The 24,081-nt window shown below is 38.9% G+C and overlaps 3 protein-coding genes across 6 annotated transcripts; 2 read left to right on the forward strand and 1 right to left on the reverse strand.

The window, feature by feature from the left end:
* The first annotated feature begins 2,438 nt into the window (after positions 1-2,438).
* LOC135609350 (transcription factor TCP15-like) lies at positions 2,439-4,272 on the forward strand. 2 transcript variants are annotated; one of them, XM_065102506.1, is made up of 2 exons: positions 2,439-2,505; positions 3,021-4,272. In XM_065102506.1, exon 2 carries the CDS (start codon positions 3,052-3,054, stop codon positions 4,126-4,128), a length of 1,077 nt encoding a protein of 358 aa, XP_064958578.1. In that variant the 5' UTR covers positions 2,439-2,505; positions 3,021-3,051; the 3' UTR covers positions 4,129-4,272. The 2 variants fall into 2 exon arrangements, with proteins under 2 accessions (XP_064958578.1, XP_064958577.1); XM_065102505.1 differs by having other exon boundaries at positions 2,484-2,622.
* A 2,469-nt stretch (positions 4,273-6,741) lies between these two features.
* LOC103980429 (PH, RCC1 and FYVE domains-containing protein 1) lies at positions 6,742-18,344 on the forward strand. Of its 2 annotated transcripts, XM_009396849.3 has the most exons (9): positions 6,742-7,705; positions 10,000-10,086; positions 10,362-10,451; positions 10,828-10,908; positions 11,160-11,348; positions 11,432-13,492; positions 13,834-13,980; positions 16,363-16,652; positions 17,721-18,344. In XM_009396849.3, exons 1-9 carry the CDS (start codon positions 7,628-7,630, stop codon positions 17,875-17,877), a joined length of 3,180 nt encoding a protein of 1,059 aa, XP_009395124.2. In that variant the 5' UTR covers positions 6,742-7,627; the 3' UTR covers positions 17,878-18,344. The 2 variants fall into 2 exon arrangements, with proteins under 2 accessions (XP_009395124.2, XP_064958579.1); XM_065102507.1 differs by lacking the exon at positions 10,828-10,908.
* A 2,490-nt stretch (positions 18,345-20,834) lies between these two features.
* Positions 20,835-23,563, reverse strand: LOC135609351 (F-box/kelch-repeat protein SKIP11-like). 2 transcript variants are annotated; one of them, XM_065102509.1, is made up of 2 exons: positions 23,212-23,563; positions 20,835-22,625 (listed from the first exon to the last, which is right to left on the reverse strand). In XM_065102509.1, exon 2 carries the CDS (start codon positions 22,536-22,538, stop codon positions 21,240-21,242), a length of 1,299 nt encoding a protein of 432 aa, XP_064958581.1. In that variant the 5' UTR covers positions 22,539-22,625; positions 23,212-23,563; the 3' UTR covers positions 20,835-21,239. The 2 variants fall into 2 exon arrangements, with proteins under 2 accessions (XP_064958581.1, XP_064958580.1); XM_065102508.1 differs by having other exon boundaries at positions 20,835-22,628.
* Between the last annotated feature and the right edge of the window lie 518 nt (positions 23,564-24,081).

Genomic DNA, 24,081 nt, shown 5'->3' on the forward strand with positions numbered 1-24,081 from the left:
CACGATGTATACATCAGAATGTATGAAGCATATATTGTTTTTTTTTTTTTTTTTTGTGTATGCCCACATACAATACATGTAATGTGATACCGTATATTTCGGGCTACGATCAAGTCAGCAAGAGAAGCACTCCCACGCATCGAGCCAACAGCCATATCAAGACATCGCTCGGCATGTCCTGTCCCGGTAAGCTCGGGACAACGTTGCATGTCGCCATTCCGGACGTCTCGGGACGGTGATCACACAAAAGTACCATTTCACCCCTCGAGGATCGATCGTCACGTCAAACCCGCGTACGATCGACCCTCATATAGTAGTATAAAAATACATGGCCGACATCCGACCAAGGGTGGGAGGAGAAAAGGAGTGAAAGCCAGAAAGCAGAAACCCACACTAACTTACTTGTCGAGGGGCCACAATCGGGAATCACCTGACGGGGCCTTCTTTGCAAGAAAGCAGCAACGTCCAAGGTAAGGCCACCCCGATCGATAGGGACATCCTTCCTCCCGACGCGTCAATCAATATTACGACGACAACGCACTGACCAGAGGACTCGACCGACTCTGGCATCCAGCTCAGGCGACCGAAGACTCCCGACGTCACCCTGTGGACCAAGCTTACTTATTAGCTACGACGCATCAGTTCATCAACATAATGCGCATCTATGAAATCCCTCGTTGAAAGGCTTTTATCTCTTCAAAGGTTTTGAGAAGCTTACTGAAATAATCGGATCGACGGAGCTCATTATATATTTTCATGAATTGCTCAACTTTGCGTCTAAATCAGAGCAAGGAATTCGATTCAATCTCTTTCAAGGCTCGTACAGTCCTCGATGCTGCTTTTTCAATCTAACTTGGCAATCATGTGCTTGCTTCATGCATAATAATCGACATTCATGGTTGACATGCCCATAATAATGGGCTTCCTGCGAAATTAATTATATATGAGTTCATTAATGAAATGCGAATCATCACCCAAATAATAATAATAATAATAATAATAATAATAATAATAATAATAATAATAATAATAATAATAATAACACGTGAGACTCTCCTGTAATTAACCTTTTTTTTTAGTATATAAATTGATTATCCATTTGAATCATGAAATAGTCTATCTTCACGTTTGACAATTGAACCTCTAAAGCGAGTTATGGCTTATTCGAGCTAATGATTCAAGTGTTTTCTATAAGACTTATGTCTAATGAAATCTTTCCGACAACTATGTTAGAGGTAAATTTTGTTTGAGCGATTTTGTAGCTAAAATAATATATAAAGCGATTTTATATATAGGGAATGACTAAAGAAATAATTTTAAAAAATATTTTAGTCTCGATCCCGACTAAAATGCTGAAAATTATTAGAACTAATTTATATAATGGGTACCACATATGTTTAGTCATTGGTGAATCACCTTTATGATTAGCCTTATCTATTCTAATAATTAGTGAAACCATCTAAAATGAAAAATTAATAGTTATTTTTTGAAAAATCTTCAGTATAATTATTGCTACAAGACTAACTGCCATCCACATGAAATCAGAGAAGATGCAACATGTAAGATCGCGAAGAATAAATCTTGTGGTCACATCCAGAGTTCATCTCCCTAAAATAAAAATCTAGAATCAAAAAAAATATTTTAGAGTACAGAATAAAATTTCGAAAAGAAAAACCAGTTCTGTAAAATTTATAATCCCAAAAAACCTCACACTAAACTCAGCTTGTTTTGGAGTAGTAAGAAAGAAATAAAGAAAGAAAAAAAAAGGGGGGGAAAAATAAACTAACACTAGCAAGGCCTCAAAGTTAGTAGGGAGAGAGAGAGAGAGAGAGAGAGAGAGAGAGAGAGAGAGAGAGGAGGAAAAGGAATGTATACTGGTGCGAGAGGGACCCACGTGCTTACCTTTTCTTTGGAGCCTCCCGTTTTTTGACATGCAGACTGGGACCCACCCTCGGCGCCACTGTCTTCTGGGTGTCGAACGATTAAAGAGCACCGCACGTGGAGTCTGAGCCAGGTATGTGTAGCCAGCCACTGTGGCACCTATAATTAATTTCCGGAAAATAATTATAATATGGAGGGAGAAAAAAAAGGACATGGCAGAGAGTAGGGAACAATACGTAAAGTTTGTGGCTCCACATGGGATATTTTGATTCTATTTTATGCCCTTTTTTTCATTTTTATGGATTTTTTTCCATGATAATTTCTTTTTCTTTTTTTGTCTTTTTCCCTTAATAGTAGATAATTAATTTCCGTTAAATACGTGCGGGGATCTGATCCAACATTTAAACGGGTCGGGCTTTATGCCCGTTTCTGGGTAGCACTTGATCCCACCCGTCATGCACCGTCACTGGGGGCAATAACACGCAATTTCCAATTTATTATATGGCCCTAATTTTCTCTTCCTCTTCCCTTATCTCTCTCTCTCTCTCTCTCTCTTAAACTGAGACTGGTGTTATAGCTTCTCCTCTTTATCTCTTTCATCTCCGTTGCCGAAAGTATGATTTGGTGCGCTACAGGCTACCTCTCTCTCTCTCTCTCTCTCTCTCTCTCTCTCTCTCTCTCTCTCTCTCATATCTTTCTACCACATCAGAAACTTGAAGTTGAATGTCCTGCAAAGTTGAGGTAGATTGATGTTTCTTTATCCATTTCTTCCTATATCTATTCCCTACCCTCCGCATTAGTGTGCCCTACAAGATCCACAAGATTGATGCAGTAGCTTCATCTCTTCGCAGGAACTCTCTCTCTCTCTCTCTCTCCCCCTCCCCCCCACACACACACTTTCTTCTCTGTTCGCCTCTCTCCCTCTCTCTCCATGGTCTTGCATCCTTGAAATCTTCAGTTGGAGATGTCCTACCAAAGTCCACAAGATCGATCCTAGTATACCCTACAATCCGAACTCCTGCTTCACACTCAGTTCCTCTTCTCTCTCTATATCTACCGCTGGATCTCGGATATTTTAAGTGTTAGATTCGCCTTCCCCGCCCTCTGCCTTACCGTCGTCGGATCTCGAGTGCTTGCAGGAGCTGTGCAGTGCCATGATCTGATCCGGACATGGAAGGCGAAGCCGGCGGATCCCGACGGCCCAACTTCCCTCTCCAGCTCCTCGAGAAGAAGGAAGAAGACTCATGCTCCAGCTCTGCTTACCCTTCCTTGGCCATATCCTCCACCACCGCCGCGGCCGAGCTCGCAGTCGATCGGCTGAGGAAGCCGCCGCCCAAGCGGAGCTCCAACAAGGACCGCCACACCAAGGTCGAGGGCCGCGGCCGCCGGATCCGGATGCCGGCCCTCTGCGCGGCCCGCGTCTTCCAGCTCACGCGCGAGCTCGGCCACAAGACCGACGGGGAGACCATCGAGTGGCTGCTCCAGCAGGCTGAGCCCGCGGTGATCGCAGCCACCGGCACCGGAACCATCCCCGCCAACTTCACGTCGCTCAACATCTCCCTCCGCAGCTCCGGCTCCAGCGTCTCTGTGCCCTCCCACCTCCGCGCCGCTAACTACTTCAACAGCGTGGCGGCTGCTCTCCCCGGCACGTCCCTCCGAATCCACAACGAATGGGAACGTGGAGGCGGCTCCGCGTTCCCCACGGAGGGCCCGTCGTCGTCGTCCTCGTCCTTGCTTCTCAATTTCAACTCATGCAATATCGGCCTCGATGCGTCGTCGGAGGGCGACATCGGAAACATACGTAAACGTCGATGGGAGTCGGAGCTTCATCAACATCAACTGCAGCCGGTGCAGCATCAGATGGCGGGCTACAGCCAAGCAAGCCATGGGCAGATGCCAGGAACGGTGTGGATGGTCACAAACCCTAACACACAAGACATGGTGGGTGGTAACAGCCAGTCTATATGGACATTCCCTCAAGTGGGAAGCACCACCATGTTCAGAGGCTCTATGTCCAGTGGCCTGCATTTCATGAACTTTCCTACGCCCATGGCTCTCCTGCCGAGCCAGCAGCTAGGTCTGGGTTCCGGCGGCGGCGGCGGCGGCGGAGGCGAGGGCCACATGGGAATCCCTTCCGCCCTCAACATGTACCGGTCGCCGAGTACCTCCGAGGCGATGCCGTCCGCGTCCCAACAAGGGCACCGAGACTGCGAACGACACGACACGATGAGCACCAGCGATTCCTAGGCCCTTCTCACAACCATGCATGCACTTATCTTCTTCTTCTGGCTAAACATTTTGATCCACTCGGATGATCTTTGGTTCTCATATTTGTTTTGACCACAAAAACCTACGTTCTGGCAATACAAATGCAAGTCATTTCTTGGTGTGTGAACTGATGTGTGATGATGGTTTCGCTAGGGTTCTTATCTTGGTTGCTGAGCTATAGCAATGCCCTTTGGATCAACGAATTAAGAGTTCTGATACTTATAGGACTGTTCTCTTTCTCTTCTCCATTTCTTTTTGGGTGGTCGTAAGATGTCCATCGGGTGAGTGCGTGAGAGAGAGACAGAGACAGAGAGCTTCAGCTCAAACAGTAGACTGGCAGAAGGGAAGAGGACACAAGGGCCGCAGAAGAGAAAGAGATGAGGTTCCTATTCAATGGAGACGATCAGAGCGAATCACATGTCTTCTCTACAATCCAACTCAGAGAGTGATATGATCAATCATTGCTGCCTCTAACCACGATCAAACACACACACACAAGTGATTAACATCCCGACTCTCTCTACACGAGAACACCACGAGTGTGGGCTCGGCGCTTGCAGAGTGTCATACAAGGATAAGAAGGAAGAGCATGGCAAAAGGCCAAAGGAGTTATAATTCCATGCTAGAGCTGTCGGTTGTTTCGTTTCAGATCAGAGCTGTCACATTTCCAGCAGATGGATCATATTGGGTAACTCTAACCACATGAAGTCTTCTTATCCGTCTCCTCATCTTTCCTCAAAGAAGAACAGCTCCAACCTCCAGCACTGAAAACTGCAACACAGTCACTGCACCTGAAGGAGTCACAATCGATAGAGATATAGAGAGAGAGAGAGAGAGAGAGAGTGTGTGTGTGTGTGTGTGTTTCTTTGTCCTTTTCACTAAACTAATACTCACTGACATGCATAATTACATGCATAAGATGTTGGTGAAAACAAGATCAATTTGTTGTATGCTAAATTGGTTTGGAAGTATATTCAGCAACTGTTGGAGGTCCTTTCCTTTCGTGATCTCTTTATGCAAATGATATCTGACACATTGTAGTCACTTTAGGATGAATCTGATGTCCTTTCTACCGCATGCTTGAAAAATAATATTCCTCCTCTCTTTTCTTGGGAAAAGTCCCATTCCAGGCTTTCATCGGCTGACGCTTTATGTTCTCCTATCATGGCTGTTGTACATGTATTATTTTCTTTTGATGGCATCATGATGAACGCCATGCTATTCCTCCATCCTCCTCCTGCCTTTGAACCCCTTCCTCACACCCGCACCTCCAGGGGGGAGAGAGAGAGAGAGAGAGAGAGTGATGTGAAGTATATGAGAGGGGAGATTAAGCTTAAGTTAATGTATCTTAACAACAGCTTTGGAACATAGCACTATACATCTGATTCCAGTGATTAAGATAGTCTAAAGGCAAGCCGGAGCCTTTTTGATTTGTCATCACCTTATTTAATTGGCTGGATAATGTTGTTTATGAGCTTCACCGCTGGTCTTGATGATGAGCACAAGACAGGTTAGTTTGCTAAACAAGTAGAATAAAGCATGATTAATTAACATGAAGTTATATAAAATAATATCGTATTGCATCGCTTATAAGACACTAAGCTGAGCAACTCATAAACTTAGGATTTTTCTAAATAACCTTATAAAAATGTGGAACACTACATCAGCTTTGATTTGGTGACTCAAAGTGATGGATGTTCCCTAATGTAGAGGATCATAGTCCGACATTAAGAAAACTATTTTATGTACTCAGCTTCATGTTAACAACAAATATTTTTTTTTCTAAAAAAAAATAATCTTATTTTTGGTCAGAGAGAACAAAGCTAAAACTAAATGTTTTGAGATTTTTAGTTTTAAAATAATCTTTGTCGTCTCTAATTAAAATAAGTTTTTTTTATATATATAAAAAGTATTTGTGAATTGATTAAATTTACATAAGAATAAAATATTATGAAACAAAATACCCCTTACTATCTATCTATTTAAAAACCCACATTCTTAAATCCACTTATAAAAAAAATGTCCAATGCCCCTTACGATATGTGATCTTTGAATACAAAGCAAAGCATTATTGGGTCAAAATGATCATTTATGTTACACATGAGGCCCAATTACAAAGCCCAATTGCGTAAATTAAGCAATCCAAATGCTGATGTCATATACATGTATTTCTCAAAATTATTCCAAATAATACTTATTAAATTCATAACAAAATTAAAGGGAAATATGTCACTTAATCACATCCTCACATTTATATTTTGGTCATCCGAAATCTTACAGTTCTCCACAGTCAATAATAAGTCATGTCATGTATTTAATTCCCTAATTTTGTGTGCGATTGATATTCCATTTATTTAGTTGTAGAAAAAGGCAAGCGTGGCTCGCCACAAATTCAGTAGGATAATGTTTTGACGTGCCACAGTTCGTCCACCTAAATCTTTCTCATCCTATGTGGCGGCCTCACGGACATCTCTGGCGTGGGTGAGTCTCGGGGTGACAGTTCCGTGCGCGTTTCCGGACCGTATTAGTATACGTTGATCTCAATTTTAATGGGGTTTAGATGCCGACGTGTTTTGTAATTACCGGAAAGAGAGAGGAGAGAGGAGAGAGGAGAAAGAGAGAGAGAGGTGGGGGGAGGGGGAGAGAAAGAGAGAGAGAGAGAGAGAGAGAGAGAGATTGCGGAGGCGCACGTTAGCAATTGCAAGGACACCGGCATTTGAATTCGTCGCCTCCTCTCTCTCGATCTCTCCTTCTTCTTCTTCTTCTTGTCGTTGATTGGGCGGCGAATCTCTCGATCCGATCATCTATCGAGCTCGCGCGCGGCGGAGATCCTGAGTATCTCGCGATTCCCTCCGGCTAACGCCATTGCGGGCGACTCAGATTGCTTCGCCTCATCCATCCGAAGTAGACAATCCTAGATTCCAACGTCTTCGTCGTATATTAGGGCATCGCGTAGCTGGTCCCTCCACGGTAGCCCTTCTTCGCGTTGGAGTTTTCCTTCGTTTATGATTCGGATGCCTGGCGTCTCGTGGAGTTTCGAGACATTCTTTTGGGAATTACGACTTTATGGGGTTTCCGTCGAGATTTTTGAGCTATTTCCGAGCTCCGGAGCTGTCGCAGCGAGTATTGGTTGACAACAACAGCTGAGGTGGTAACGATTTCTCGAAGGATCATGGCATGCTTTGTTTCCTTTCACGTTTTAAGGGTGGAAATCACCGGCATTGCAGTTCTTTGATCTTCATAGACCTTAACTTGGGCTGAAAACAACAGTTCGTCCTGTTATTGATTTGGTCTCAGTGGAGTAGATACTTGGATCGTGCCGGGTGCCCTCCTTGTTGGTTTTTACCGATGCTATGTTGGAGTAGAATTCTGCTCCATAAGCGAAAGCTCGTCTCTCGACTCCGTTTATGGGGCAGCATCAGATAGTCCACAGCAGCAGTCTTTTGTCTTTTCATTATGCCGGAAAGGATTGTTCTTTATGCGTATGTTGTTTGATCCCGGTCCGTGGATGGCAGATCCTCTGAGAAATGGTCCCGTGGAAAGGGATGTAGAGCAGGTATCATTCTGAGGCAACTCCAATACTTTGTTGCTTTCGTTATCTCTTTTGGTGTATGATCTTTTGTGTTTCCTTCTGGTTTAGCAACAACTGAGGTGTTCAATCTATTCCCCTAAAGTTAAAAAGTAAAATTTGAAATAGATACTGACATGCAGAGGAATCTTACCCTATCCTTTCAAATCTTGGTGTGTCATATGGAGTTAGGTTTTCATAGTAGGGTAAAGGAGTCTCCTTGGGCTTCCTCTTAGTCTTTGAACTTTCAGATTTCATTTAATACATCCTCATTGGATACAATGCCTTTTCTGAACATGCACAAATTAATTTTCTGATTATATCCTCATCTGATCAAGTGAGCATTTAGTAATTTGAATCCCCGTGGCAACCACTTGTTGCTCCAATCTGATCCATCTAATGTTGGTCTTCATTTGTTGCAGAATTTGTCATACTCAATGCTATTCCAAGTTCTTTATGTCATTTGCAAATGGTCATTTTCTCTTTTTGTGACAATAAACATCCCAGTTCATCTCAAAATCATTTTGAAAAATTGTCTCTGAATTTTGAACTATGTCTCTTTTTTGTTGGGGCTTATGATACACATTAGTGCATGCCATTCCTTTTCTGGAGTTTTGTGGTATTTAAAATGTTGTATGCAGTGAAAACAAATAAATGGATTGTTAATTTATGGAAAGTTACTTCATTTGCATTGTTCTCTGTATTATATTCTGAAACACTATATGTGATAAGCAGTGAAAACTAATATATGGATCGAGGATTTATATAAAGTTAATTCATTTGCATTGTTCTTCTGTATTATATTCTCAAACACTATATGTGATTGAAAACATGGTATTATGTCCATGTATATATTTCTTTTTGTATAAAATGTGCAACTACCTGAACTAATAATCATTTATATCCTCTAACTTTACTACATTATATTTCTAGATTAACAATATCATGGATCTTGTGATCTTTACACTATATTAAGGTTAAACATATAAACAATTTGTCTCCATTTCTTTTGCAAGGATATTTATTTAATGCTAATTGATTGTGAAAATAATCTTCTCTTATATAAGGAAATGACTGCATTAAGAACTTCCCAAATCCTTCTTGACCAGATAAAGTCTGAAAATTTCCATGGCATAATTGCTATAGAGGAGATATGGGATCAATATTCATGTTCCAGCTCACACTTAATGCAGTTGGAGTCACTAAATCGAATCAAAATCACCAATTGGAATCACGCCCCAGTAAAACCTCCATAATATTTGGACTGTGCAAAATAGAGATCGACTAGCATGTGCTCTGGCCTTTTCAATAGTTGTGTGAGTCCTATTATTCATTCATAGGAAGGCTATATATGCTATTAAGTGGCAGATTCTCTTGGTTGTCAGGGAATCAAACCCACTTATCATCAAAGAGATTACTAGGAAGCTCAAAAGATGAGACTCTGTATGGAAAAACATAAAAAGTAATAATGGATCTTTTCTTGCCATTGAGTTTAATGAGGAGTATTTATAGTCAAATTAAGGGATCAAGTCTGTTGTCATTTGTTTCTAGGAGATTTTCCTTAGACATCCTTCTATCAGTCCTTGAACCACTAATCCTAATTGACTCACCTTGTCTAATATGGAGAATCTTTATCTGTCCTGTATTGTATCCTACACAGGAGCTACAATTAATTGTTAGTAAACAAAAAACGTTTCTTACTTTATCCTTTTCTGTAACCCCTCATATCTACCTCAGTATTCTCATCTTGGATGCACTAAGTTTTGTATATACAATTTCTTTACACAGTACCGGAGCAATAAGATAGAGGTGCAGCTAGCTAATCTAGAAGACAAATATAAAATTCATGTAAGGATTAAAAAATGATGTTTTATTGAAAAGAAGTCATGCTTATAATAAGATGAAAAGCCTATTTACAGAAGTAACCTGAATTTCTACCTAATATAACTTTATTTTTACTAATCTAAACATCTAAGAATTTAAAGATTAATCTTTGTGGATCAGGGTTAATAAACATGAAAACAAACAAATAGATTCTTATATAATCTGTATATCTAGTAGTTAAATGATTAGTTTTCATGAATCAGGGTTAGTAAACATGTTGCTTTAGATATCCTTCCAGAACTTGTTCTCAAGTTTGCCATTTGAACTTTTAATCTTTTAGATCTTTCACATAGTGATATTTATATGGTTTTGTAGGAAGGAGTGAGGTGATGAATTGGGTTAATAAACAAATAAGTGCTGTTCTTTATTGTTGATGCTAATTACTTCATGATACCCAGGCAATTACAGCCTTAAAGAAAGGAGCATATCTATTGAAGTATGGACGAAGAGGACGGCCAAAGTTTTGTCCTTTCAGACTTTCAAATGTAAGTTGCTCTACAACGTTAAAGGAAGACTACGTCTGTCCTTTTTCATTCTTGCTTATTTTAAATATGCCCTCGACTGATAGTGAATGTTAAAATTTGTTTCTGTTATTATATGATTACTGCAGTTCATTTTTTTCTAAGTTAAAGGTGTCATCCAAACCCCTATAACTTGAACAAGAAATCATGAAGCTTTATGTATCTATATCTAACCTGATGTTTGTTTTCTCTTTGGTGTCACAATCTTATCTCATTAAATTATTATGCTTAAATTCCAGGATGAATCTTTGCTAATTTGGTACTCTGGAAGGGATGAGAAACAACTTAAACTTAGTCAGGTTTACAAGATAATACCAGGACAGCGTACTGTAAGTTCAATTCATCATCTTTAGATATCTTCTTGATGCTTATTTCCATATGTATGCATCATCTTTCATTTACTAAATATGAGAGTATGTTTTTTGCATATATGTAATATAATATTGTCATGAACCATAAACATTTACCTGCTGCATTTAGGTACTCTTTCCTTTTTACTTCTTTCCATGTAAATTGACCATATAACATTAATATGAACATTACTGTGCTGATTGTCCCCTCTTTGTGACACAGCAATAGAATGTTTTATTGTTATTTATTACAATTAACTTTATGAGATTCTGTTCTGATTCTTTCAATGCTTTATTCAAAGATCACTGTGAATTGTAGTTTAAATGAGAACTATGGTGTTCTTTATTCTTTTAGGCAATATTTCAGCGGTATCCACGGCCTGATAAAGAATACCAGTCATTTTCTCTTATATACAATGAAAGATCACTAGATTTGGTACGTACATCCATTCCTGTTCCTCATGTTTTACCTAGCTTTACTATTTGTATCTTCTGGGAGAATGTTCTGCAATTTCTCTTCTGACACTGACCTTAGACACAATTTGAAATCACGTGTTCATGATACATACAGTAGCATATATGCAAACAGACTGATGGTTTGGATATACTGCACAGCTAGCATAAATGTTATACTTATTGTGAACCACACTGTTTAAATACAATTCTCAATTAAAATGAATTTGTCAGATCTGCAAGGACAAGGATGAAGCAGAAGCCTGGTTTGTTGGATTGAAGGCTTTGATTTCACGAGGAAATTATCGGAAGTTGAGATCAGAATCAAAAGGGGATAGGACTTCGTCTGATAGTCCTACTACATATATTCGTAAAATTTCTCCATTCACATCACCCTTCAGTGGTAGTGATATCTCCCATAAGGTTTGGCAAGTTTGTTCTTTGTCTAACTTTTGCTATATAATAATGTTACTGGTTATAGACCCTATCATGTTTCATTTTTTAAGGATTCCAGTGATGACCAAATCAATACTTCTTATGAGTACCATCCAGTTAATGGTTTGGGGAAGGTGTTGTCTGACGTGATATTGTATACGTCACCAGCCAGGAGTTTGTTACACTCAGAATCTCTATGTAAATCATTTTGTTCACACTCATCAGGAGCTGCAGATATTACTAATGGACAGGGCTCTGCAGTTGATACTGTTAGAGTAAGTTTATCTAGTGCTGTTAGCTCATCAAGCCATGGATCAAATCATGAGGATTTTGATGCATTAGGTGATGTTTTCATTTGGGGAGAAGGCATAGGTGATGGGTTTCTTGGTGGTGGTTTGCAAAGGGCTGGAATTTCCTCGACCATTGCGATTGATGCATCACTGCCAAAAGCTTTGGAGTCAACAGTAGTGCTTGATGTTCACAATATAGCTTGTGGTAAGAATCATGCAGTTTTGGTTACCAAACAGGGGGAGGTTTTCAGTTGGGGAGAGGAATCAGGAGGCAGGCTTGGCCATGGAAATGATGTTGATGTTTCGCAGCCAAGGCTTGTGGATGCCCTAGGTGGTATGAATGTTGAACTCGTGGCATGTGGCGAATATCATACATGCGCTGTAACTTTGTCTGGGGATTTATTTACATGGGGTGATGGTACTCACGGTTCAGGTCTCCTGGGTCATGGGAGTGATGCGAGTCACTGGATTCCGAAAAAAGTGTGTGGTCCAATGGAAGGTCTGCATGCGTCATCAGTATCTTGTGGACCATGGCATACAGCCGTTGTGACTTCTGCAGGCCAGCTATTTACATTTGGTGATGGAATTTTCGGTGCTCTGGGTCATGGTGATCATAGAAGCACAAACATACCAAGAGAAGTTGAAGCTCTGAGAGGAATGCGCACTGTTCGTGCAGCTTGTGGTGTTTGGCACACTGCTGCAATTGTGGAAATTTCAGATGCATCCTCTGATTCCAGTGACTCTGCGATGGGGAAGCTATTCACTTGGGGAGATGGTGATAAAGGTCGACTTGGACATGGTGATAGGGAACCCAGACTCCTTCCAGCATGTGTAGCATCTCTTTCTGATAATATTTGTAAGGTAGCTTGCGGGCATGATATAACTGTTGCTTTAACAACTTCTGGACATGTTTATACAATGGGAAGTACTGTATATGGGCAACTTGGTAATCCCCAAACCGATGGAAAGCTTCCCACTCGTGTTGAAGGAAAGATTTCAAATCATTTTGTTGAAGAGATATCATGTGGATCTTATCATGTTGCTGTATTGACCTCAAGAACTGAAGTCTATACCTGGGGCAAAGGAGTGAATGGCTGTTTAGGCCATGGGGATAATGATGACCGAAATACTCCGACACTTGTTGAAGCTTTAAAGGACAAACAAGTGAAGAGTGTTGTATGTGGTGCAAGTTTTACTGCAATCATCTGTCTTCATAAGTGGGTGTCCAGTGCTGATCAGTCCATATGTTCTGGTTGTCATCTCCATTTTGGATTCAGAAGAAAACGTCATAATTGTTATAATTGTGGTTTAGTCTTTTGCAAAGCATGTAGCAGCAGAAAATCTACTGGAGCTTCTTTAGCACCAAATATTAATAAGTTGTATCGTGTATGTGATGAATGTTATACCAAGCTTAGGAAAGTGGTGGGGGATGGTAAGATTCCTCAAATTCCAAGGCATCAAAATGGAAGTACAAACCAGGTGCCTGGTGAACTGGCTGACAAAGATTCACCTGGTCCTAGGATGCAGGGTCAGTTCTCTAGGCTCTCATCATTTGAATCTTTTAAAGGTGAAAACAGAGATTCCAGGGAATCAAACAATGGATATCCATCAAGTTCTTCAAAGTTTCTTCAAGTTCAAGCATCTTCAAAGAAAATATTCTCTGCTTCTGTCCCAGGTTCAAGAGTAGCTTCTCGTTCAAATTCACCTACATCATGTAAGCGAAGTCCATTGCATTCATTGGCCATATCAAGGGATGCCACTAATACATGCTTGGAAATATGTCATGACTTGAACCCAACCAATGAGGATCTAAGACAAGAAATCCTTAAGTTACGGACACAGGTAAGTGTGTTGTAAATTCAAGTGGGTTATTTGTAGATTTTTGGCTCATAGCGCACATGCTACCGCATCATAAACTCGACTGAATTTGGTTGCATATTGTTTTAGTACTTGCAAAACTATGAATATGGACATTCATACCAACTTCTTACATTACTGATAATTGACAGTTTCCTGTAATCATATCTGTTATTTTGCTTATGCAAGGATCATAACACATATTTGTCTTCCATTTAAATTTTCAGTTATATTTAAATTTTCCAATTGAATTTTTGGTTGTCATTAATCATTTTATTTCATGATTGATCAGTTGTACACCATTAACTAGAACTTTTTTTCTGTAGGTTGATGAGCTAGCATGTAAATCACAACTTCTAGAAGTGGAATTGCAGAAAACAACAAAACAATTGACAGATGCAAAAGCAATGGTGAGCGAAGAATCTGCAAAGGGCAAGGCTGCAAAGGAAGTAATCAAGTCTCTGACATCACAGGTAGAGCTTTTTCTTTACCCATTCTATTCCTGGTGTAAGTAACCCTTGGTTCTAAAAATTGATCTACCAGCTTTTTAGGTGCTATTTTTGTGAATGTGGTGAGTGTATCTTTCCTCTAAATTTGCAGATTAGGAATTCTATGTAGCACACATCTAATGACTTCTTGGTCTAGTATGCTAAATTATGTACACCGTGTTCTTATTCATGTCGGATTCCATGTTTCACTTGGTTATTTTCTACAAATAGAAATTTGCCTCTGAAATTTTATTGTACTTTGAAGTTTGAATCATGGCTTCCAAAGGTGTATTGGATTACCAACCGTCTCAATCGGTACTAACATATTAAATAATTTTTAGTAATTCTTTTGGTGCACTGAGGTGTATGCATCATATTGATCGATGGGTGAAGGTCTAAGAAGATTCTGGAATGGTATTGGTACCTAAGAACTTGCTTTGAGGTCTTCATGAATTAAGGATTTATATCTCAAATGCCTGCCAGGCTCCTCTTGAGATGTTCTGATATGTTGGTGCAATATGATATACTATGGTATACTGTTATGAAAGATTAACAAATATCAGTTAAACTGTCATTATACCTTGGTAAGTATGGTGTATTCTATACCAGTATGCAGTTGGAGCAACACAATATGATCCACTTATATGCCAAGATATTTTAGATCTTTCTAGGGATTTTACAGCACTGGAAATGTATGATCATGGAACAGCAGGTTGTCATGTTCCAGCCATTTAGGGTTAGCTATGTAGAGCTTTTCTTATCATTTGTATCCACCTGGGCAATAGAACAAGCCAAATGGAAGTAGTCAACTCTCTTATGATTTCTCAAGTCTTTACATCTCCTCGCATTGGTAACTCTATTCAACTCACCTCATCTAACTGTGACATCTATTGGTCTCCTTGCAACCTGTTCATACCATCATTAATATGTTTCCTCAATTTACCCTCTATCATAAATGTGCCAATTGTTCAAATAAAATAAGCATTTCTTGGTCTCTTCTTCCTACTTGTCCTACACATTCATCTTAGCATCCTCATCTTGGTAACACCAACTTTTTTTTTTTTTTTGTAAAAGTTTCCTAAATCAATTCCAATCCATGACACATGATTAGCATTACAGTTGTCTGATAAAATTCCTCTTTTAATTGAAGGGGACGTGAGTATTATGTAAAAATCTTGATACCCCTCCCCAATTTTTATCATTCTGCTTTATATCTATTAACAATAACCTTAGAATATCCTTTGTGAATAACAGATCCAAGATAACCTAAATTTATACTTTTTAGAAACTTCTTGTCCATAACTGATCCTTGACATGAAGTTATTGTTAAAGAGAACTCACTATGCATTCCTCCCAATTGTAATACTAGTGACAACCCTATCATATATATCTTTTATCACAACAATAAAACTACTAAGCACTGTTTTTATTTTCTAAAACACATCACAATAGATTCTATATGGGTTTTCTCTATCTAGTTCAATAAAAACAATCCAAGTTTTTTCTCCCTATTTCTAATTTTTAATCATTTTTAAGAAATAGTTAGTTTTAATAATTTGTCTTTCATGCACAAAACCATGAAAAATAGTATTATTTTAATTAAAAGAAAGACAATTAAAGATTTCAAAAGATTTTCTTCCAGTATTCAGTGCAAATATCTTGAGTAAATAATTCAGCTTTTATTCCCAGTTGTGCAGCAGATCCAACATTTAGATTTTGTGGCAGATTTTTAACTACATCTGTTTAATCATCAATATTGGAGAGAAAGATGGTAATTTCTTTTGCTTAATTTTGCTTGCAACTAAATCACTTTACTTTGGTTAGAATCAGTACATGCAGGATTTAAAATAGGGTGTACCCAGTGTAGAGGGCCTCATCTAATATGTGGTCTGGGAGAGTCAATTTATACAGCCTTACCTCTAAATATATAACGGCTATTTTTTTTTACTCGAATCATGAACTCAGGACTCAGGGAAAGAATTTTAGTGTCTAGGATCCAATAGAGCAAAGTACAACAATGCCTTCTATGGCTCCCTAGTCTAAAACCACTTGAGCATTGTTCCCATTGTTAGACCGCTATTATATATTTTCTAATGAATCAGGCTCGTTAGTGTCCCAACAATTGTTATTGCAATACTGTACAGAAGCTCATTGCCATATTTAGTTACTTATCAGGCACTGTAGGTAGGACTAGTTTTTTTCAAGTTAAGCTACTAGAATACTGATCCTTTAATCTGATCTGTGTGTGGGCTTATTATATGCTGAGATGGCAAGATGCATTAAAAATCTCTTTTCATGCTACTATGCTGTACTTTAATACAATTCACTACTTTTTGGGTTCTAATTTCCAGTTCTTATATTTGGCAGCTAAAGATTATGGCTGACAGAGTACCAGAGGCATCTCTGATATCCCGCAACTATGGGTCTGGTTATACATCTGACTCACCGAAACTACAATCCATTGACAACACAACAAGCAACTTGCTACCTTCCCAGTTATCTGAGTCAAATGGTAATTTGAGTAATCCAGTGGTCTGCAATGGAAACAACACATTGTCAGAAAAAGTGGAATGGGTTGAACAAGCTGAACCAGGTGTTTACTTTAGCATATCTTCTTTGCCTGGTGGTGATAAATGTCTCAGGCGAGTGTGCTTTAGGTATGGGAAGCCTCTTACCCTTGTCATATTTTACATGGATGGTCTATTGGTAAACATCTTTATCACTAATTCTGTTTTTTTGTCCCAGAAGTAATATAACAGAAGGTACAGATAAGATACTAATTTTTACTATTATTTCTAACTCTGAACGGTTTCAAATGACGAGTCTTTTTTTTTTTTTTGAGTGATCAGCATATGATTCGTTGTCTATATAGTGTTAATATTGTTTCTTGGTCTAGATAATAAGCGGTCGTCATATTTCTGTGGACTTTATTGCATGTGTGTCGGATGATAATGCAGTTAGATTGGTGGTTCTTACTTTTCTTGGGAAAAAGCAGGTACTTTGTTTTACTCATTCTCATTTTTTACAAGATTATACAATAAGAAATCCCCAGGATCATGTCATCTTACATACATTTAAAAAATCCACATGATGACACTGGGACGAAAATTGTCCCACAAGTTCACAAATAAGAGACAGTGCAGTACAAGATAACCACAGCTGGGATACAGAACACACCCAGTAAACTTTAATTAAGTTGCTATATGCACGTCTTCTGAGGTTCGTTCAATGATTAATTTGATTTTTAAGCGACTAAAGTTTAGAAGGAACTAGGTGAGTCTAATAACTGGGCAAACTTTTACAGAAAGAATAAAAGCAAAACATTTTTCAATTTTCTACATGCATTTTGACACCAAACATTTCAGTTTTCAATTTTCTTACAAGTATTGGAAAAGACAACAGAGGTTAGTTAATATCGCGGTTAATTTCTAGGTTTGCTTTATCAATATTCATAAGCCTCGTTCTGCACAGTCTTGCCTTGACAATTAATTGAAAGATTTACGTCTGATCGAGATTTACTATGATGTAATTCATCAGATATGCTGTCCAATTTGTGAATTTAGTTGCAAAAATAACCTATCATTACTGTTCATGCAACAGGCATTGTTACATGTTCATATTTAGATGCCTTTATATTGGAGAACTAGAAAGATCTATTGGTTGTTGGTGCAGTATTTTATCATCCCAGAGTCTTTTTTTTATGATAATCGTTGTTTTCTTTGCAGCCGAAAAAGATTTAGTGAACAACAAGCAGAGAAGTGGTGGGTAGAAAATCGATCAAGGATTCAGGAGAAATACACTATCCTTAGTGGTGAAAATTCTGCCTCGGGCTCTACTTCCGCGCATCTTGCAGGAAGGATGGCTTGTTCGACCAAGCAGTGATGCCGCAAACTCTCTGTGCCGCTCCCCGGTAAATGTAAATATTCCTTAGAACCGGTGGACGATGCACATACCTTACCTTATTGATTGTTGCACCATACTAGGGCAGTGTTTGGAAGGAAAATAGCCACACGTGCCAGTCACTTACAGTGGCCGCTGCTGCCTTAGAGGATTCCTTTTAACCCCTTCAACAAAAATCATGCAATATTATCTTCCATGCATCTAATTTTTTCCGTCCAGGAAGAACATCAATTTTTTTTTTTTTTGAGGTTTTATCATTTTTCTCATGGATTCCGACTGTACTTGGATGATCGTAGTCATGATAACACTGAAGGTAGTTGATACTCTTTAGTTACCTGTGTTCCCAAGCTAACACTGAAGAAGAAAGTAAGATGGTTGACATGAGAGATTAGACTTGTTATCTATAGGAAAACTGGAAGAGTGCTTCAATTCTGCCATTTTTTGCTTGAGCATCATGGTTGACATTTTCTCACCGGTGGCCCATTCTCATGATGTTTTATCATCGAAATAGTGCATAGCATTTTATGTTACTCTCTCTTCTCTTTGGCATTGATGAAATGATGAAATCCACTCCTACGTTTTGTAAGAGGTTGCTGCTTCTCTAATCCTCTTTACTGTGCTAGAAAACATGGCACGGACTTGAGGTGCAGGTATGAAAGAAATCCCCTCCTACGTTTGAGTGTTCTAAATCAACTCTAAATTTAATATCTAAGTCAATTTTAAATAACGGGTCAAATTTATATTTAAATGTATTTGATGATATTATAAATTATTTTTTTTGTAATATAGTAAAAGAGGATGAAAGGGATAGAGCATGACGGAGAAGAGAGCGATTTTTAATATTTTTAATCTCAAATTATAAATATTTTTAATAATAAATAAACAAATAAATAAAAGTTGAGGGATTTTTAATTTCTTTGTAAGCTCAAATGTTTTAATTTGTGAACAAATCAATTAATTTTTGTAGCTATGGGTCGTTTCCGTGAAACATGATTTGTTTGGCTAAAGAGGATCGAAGTAGAAAACACTTTTAATAGTGTGTTTTTTTTGTTTTCTTCATTCTGTAACCACCAACCCCATTCACTCCATTTCTTTGTAATGTAATGATTCACAAAAAAAGATTTGATCGTTTGAGAATCCTACAGAATTATCGAGTGTTAAAGACCGGCTTTATCATTTGATTTCAAGAGATGTATAAATAATGATAGCTACAAGAAAATAAACACCAGCAAAAAAAAAAATTAATACTTAAAAAAACAGAAAAAGAAAAAAAAAATTGCAGTGATACACCTGAGTCATCACCTATCGTGGGTTGAATGTTCAAATCTTCATCCTATGAATTTTCTGAAAATACTGATTAATTGGCGATAGCAAGATCGATCGATCGATCTGAGTTCATCTTTACTACACTTACACTTAGAATAAGATAATTGCTCCCTTTTTTTATTTTTTTATAAATCTATCTTCACAACAAGATCCTGTGATGGAATTCCATCATCAAACTTTCTGGTCCTTTTCCAAAAGCACAAATCTTTCTTCAGTTTACCGAACCCAAGTACATTTCATTCATCAGCAACTTCTTCCAGCATAATTTGCTGACCACAAGTAGAGACAAAGATAAACAGAAACAAATATATACACAAGGCATATGAATGAATGAATGAATGAATGGCAGGCAGGTATAACCAGATTTACCATAAGGCTTCCACTCTATTGTAAACAATTCGATTCTGGAGGCTACTCTGTGTCCAATTCATTAACTAAATACAAGGAACCGATAAGACATAAAGGATTACCCACCTACCTTATGCTAAAGCATCTAAGGAACTAATCTTAACCACACACAAGATGATGGTATCATCGGTTTAGCGAACCCCAAACAACGGAACAAGCAGCACGTTTATCCCGTATTCCCAAACATTTACATACAACATCGATGTAACCAAGAGAAGTGATAAAATGTTTCCTGCTTCAAGCATCTCCAAATATGCAATGTGGACGATCTAGATCGACAACTTTAACCAGGTCAACTGAAAAAGTAATGTATATTGAGAGAGGATAAAGGAAAAAAAAAAGTTCAGAAAAAGAATAATAAAACTGCTCTAGAAAGAACCTGGAAAGTTGTACAGGTATGATTCTCAGAGACACCTGAGTTGAAACCTCAAGAAGCTAATTTTGGAATTGAGCAGGAAACATCCCTATCTAATGCTGACGATGGCAATTAGATTAGGGGGAAAAGAAAATCTGAAATTACACATTCTAAAACTGGTGGTATTAAATACATCTGCTGAGTGAGCTATTCCCAAAAAATTTCTTCCGTAAAGTCTCCAACTCCGTATAAATTAACTAACTTTCTAGTCATTCATGCCCCACACCAGTCTATATGTCTGAGGATAAAAGCATTAGAAGCTCCCTTGGAGTAATGAACAAGTAATAAGAAACTTCCAAATCCCAACATACTGGAAAAAAATAATTAAGCCCGTAAGTCTAATTATGTATGTTTGAGGCAATCAGTAGTTGTGCTCGTGACTGCTAAGATTTAACGAGTTTCTTATCCTTTTCACAAGGGCTTGAACAGAGGTAACACAGAGGCAAAACTCTTCATCGTCTAAATTTGTCCGACTACTGAATCTGCCTAGACTGTTAATCGATCCCCATTTTTTCCAACTAGTTCTGCATCTCAGAGATTCTTTCCAAATTCATCTATGTTTAAATTAAGAGAGAAATCTAATAATTGATGACCGACACCAACTACATAGAGAGCTATTTGAAGATGACCCCGGATATCAAATCTAATGAAGCTTCAGCCACATCCAACACATGATTTCTGAGAAAGTAAATTAGCAAAATATGAAAGCAATGGGACCCTTGGCACATAAATATGAACTTAAGCCCAAGAGTAGTAAGCTACAGCGGAACACACACATCAGAACAAAGAATACAAGAACTGATGACCAATTTTATTTCCTTGAGATAGTGGCAACAAGAATGAAATGGCAGAATAGTACACTGTAAAGCTAATAAACAGAGGAACATGCAGCTACATCAAATTATTATATGTAATTGTACTGCATGACCCACGTGAGCACTCTCATGCGAATAGGCATTTTGGAAGAAGTTCAAATGTTTTATCTTAATTTAGATCAGGGCAGGGCTAGAAGATAAAAGAGAGAGGATAAATCTTAAGTGTTACTTAGAAGAGAGTGTTCCGTCAAATCCCGAGTAAAATCTGAAATTTCAAAAAGGCAGAGATTACCCTGGTCGAATCGGTGTTTTATGCCCTTCAACCAATCAATCTTCCACATCCTCTTCCAAAAGGCATGCAACAATTCTTCAGACAAATCTCAGCAGCCCATCACAGCGCAGTTATACACAAAGCTCCCACAATGCTTGCTGGCAATCATGTTCCATTCTGGAGGCCCATTTCTCGGAGTCCATGAATTTAATTCAATCATCCCTCCTCCAAGCACCCTCGGTCCGCCAATCACCAAGAGTCGTTCACCACAAGCCCGAAAAGCTAGGCCCCAACCATTCACTGAATCTGGTCTCTCGGGCAGCCTTCCCAAAGTGATCCAAGAGTTATTCTTCTTGTCATATTTTCTAACCTCTTTTTCTGCATAATCCGCTGCATATAGCTCGTTATTAACTACTGCAACCAGCGGAGGTGCACCACTTGGACCATTGAGTCCTAGGGACATATTTGGAATGACCGTCCAGGTATGTTTCTCCATATCATATTCTTCCCCACACGTCAGCAATTCTGTAGTGCTAGACATTCCGCCGATCACATAGAACTTGTTGTCCATAAAGACACCTGAGCACATCTTCCTTGGTTTATTCATGCTACGGAGAATTGTCCATGTTTGTGTCTCAGAATTGTAAAGCTCCGCGGACCTCAATATAGCACCTTGTGCATCTACGCCACCGGCTACGATAGCTCTCTCCCCAAAGCTGGCTGATCCAAATAAGCACCTAGGGGAGTTCATTTCAATACCTTGGGACCAAGAATTTGTCAGAATGCTATACCTCAGTACTATATGGGAAATACAACAGGTATAGTCCCTTCCGAAAACAAGGAGTTCAGTGCCCACAGCCAATGATTCCTTATCAGAGCGCATGAAGAAATCGTTCTGCGGCATTTTTGGGAGGGTAATCCAGCGTCCGCGATAGGGATCATATGCTTCCCACTCGAGTATATTGCAGGAGAAGTATACCCAGTGCTCGATGATCCCCATCTGTCGCCGTAGCTTGTAGAGATCACCGGACCGGATCAAGGAATTAAAAGCTCGGTTCAGGGATGCAAGGGCACCATAGTCTGACCGAGAGCAGTGAAGGAGACACTTTATAGACATGTCACGGCCAATTTGGACGATGAGAGAGTTTGTATCGGAGTAATGGGCATCATAACTGGATTCATCAAGAGGTAATTTTGTTATTTCCTGCAACGGAGGCTCCGGGTGATCTTCGGATTTAGCCTTCTTTACTGAAGCAGCTTCACAGAGCTCCAAAGGTTCCACAAGTGGAGGGCGTTTGTTGGTAGTAGTGATCTCAAGGAGATGATAGGTCATGTAAGCCAACTTGGATTCTTGCTCGCAGGAGCTCGGCAATGCTCTCGAGATAAAAAAGGACTCCTTCTCTAGCATGTCTTTGACGCGCACCAAATTCCCACCCCCGCACCGGGGACAAGTTTAAGCTAATCTATTCCTCTCCCAAAGCTATGAATGCACAATCTGCTGCAGTGGCAAAAGCAAAATAAGACCATCAGAGAGATTGCTTAAATGAAAGGCAACAATCTTAATACATCTACGAGAACAGTGGTATAAAAGAAGCAACTTGGTTGATAAGAAGAGATCAAGCAAGCTTTACTGCGGATCAAATTCACAAGAACCATGGAAAGTTCCCTCAAAGAAGTCACCAAAGCAGAAATTCCCGCAAAGATCCAATCTTTCCGACACAAAGTTGCTCGATCTCGCTTCAACGAATCCAATCGATTTAACGACGTAACGATTAGAGAAAGAGCACCAATCGCCAAAACAAGAAAAGATCTTGAAGAAGTAAAACCCTAGCGCGGACGAACCGGAACACAGATCTCGCAATTCCCACCAAAACAAAGCCAAAGATTCCAGCTTTCCGTTCCTCCATAATCTATAACCGACGACGCAAAGATCTCCGTTTAAAACAGAAGCTCAAAAGAACACGCACAAATCACAGTGTCTGCTAAAATCGTTTTCTTCCTGTCATAATTGACGCGCGGGCACGGGAATCAACATCAGAAGAACAAGAACAAGAAGAAGAAAGGCGAGATTTTGAACTTACATGTGGACTGACAACAGTGAGGAGGAGGAGGAGGAGGAGGATTCAAAAGAAGGTGAAGTCCATCAATTCGTGCTTTTCACTTGTAATGATCTGTTAAATTTGTGCTTCTTCGATGTTCCTCTTCTTCCTCCTCAGAGTGAGGGAAGGTAGCTTCTCCTACTTCGATCGGATTCGTCCTTGCGATCCTATCATGGTAGTGCTCAGAATTCATAGCGCTTCACCCGCTTCGGGCCTCGCGAGCAGCTCATTTCTTTCCATTTATTGACCACCGCCTCCCTTTTATTCTCCCCCATCGCCCCTCGCGCTCTCTCACTCTCTCTCTCTCTCTCTCTCTCTCTTCTCCTCTCCCATGTTTCGATGACACTACCTCCAATATTTTTCATATTTATATCTATCTAGTCCATCCATTTAAATAAAGTTACATATTTAATATATATTTTCTAAAAATAATGGCTTTAATCGAATTAAATATATAAATAATTATTTAAATATAATAATACTATAAAATATAAATATTTAATAAAATATAATTAATTTTGCGACAACATTGTGATATTTGGTATGCAAAAGATCAAACTTATCGAAACTTTATATGGTTGTACGAGAAAAAAAAGAAATATTAATAAAAACGAGCTTCATTCAATAGTATAAAGAGTGATATAATACAACAACCTGTCTCCATTCATTGTATCCACCAAATGTCATCAATTATAATTTTATTAATTATAATTAAATAAAATTATTTTATCAATTCGATCAAGCAGCATGATATAAATATTTTTTTAAAAAAAATAATATTATTATTAAACTAATATTCATCTGATTGAATTATTATTGATCAGAGTCTGTCCTCCTTTCTGCTAATTATTA

This window comes from Musa acuminata, chromosome BXJ2-4, assembly GCF_036884655.1.
Source record: "Musa acuminata AAA Group cultivar baxijiao chromosome BXJ2-4, Cavendish_Baxijiao_AAA, whole genome shotgun sequence".
NCBI classification, from domain to species: Eukaryota; Viridiplantae; Streptophyta; class Magnoliopsida; order Zingiberales; family Musaceae; genus Musa; species Musa acuminata.

Excerpts from the sequence above, each read along its gene's own strand:
- LOC135609350 (XM_065102506.1), top strand. The coding sequence starts at position 3,052 with ATGGAAGGCGAAGCCGGCGGATCCCGACGGCCCAACTTCCCTCTCCAG.
- LOC103980429 (XM_009396849.3), top strand. The coding sequence starts at position 7,628 with ATGCGTATGTTGTTTGATCCCGGTCCGTGGATGGCAGATCCTCTGAGA. Across the intron at positions 10,087-10,361 it reads GTCCTTTCAGACTTTCAAAT|GATGAATCTTTGCTAATTTG; the intron begins GTAAGTTGCTCT and ends CTTAAATTCCAG. Across the intron at positions 10,909-11,159 it reads ATGAAAGATCACTAGATTTG|ATCTGCAAGGACAAGGATGA; the intron begins GTACGTACATCC and ends TGAATTTGTCAG.
- LOC135609351 (XM_065102509.1), bottom strand. The coding sequence starts at position 22,538 with ATGCTAGAGAAGGAGTCCTTTTTTATCTCGAGAGCATTGCCGAGCTCC.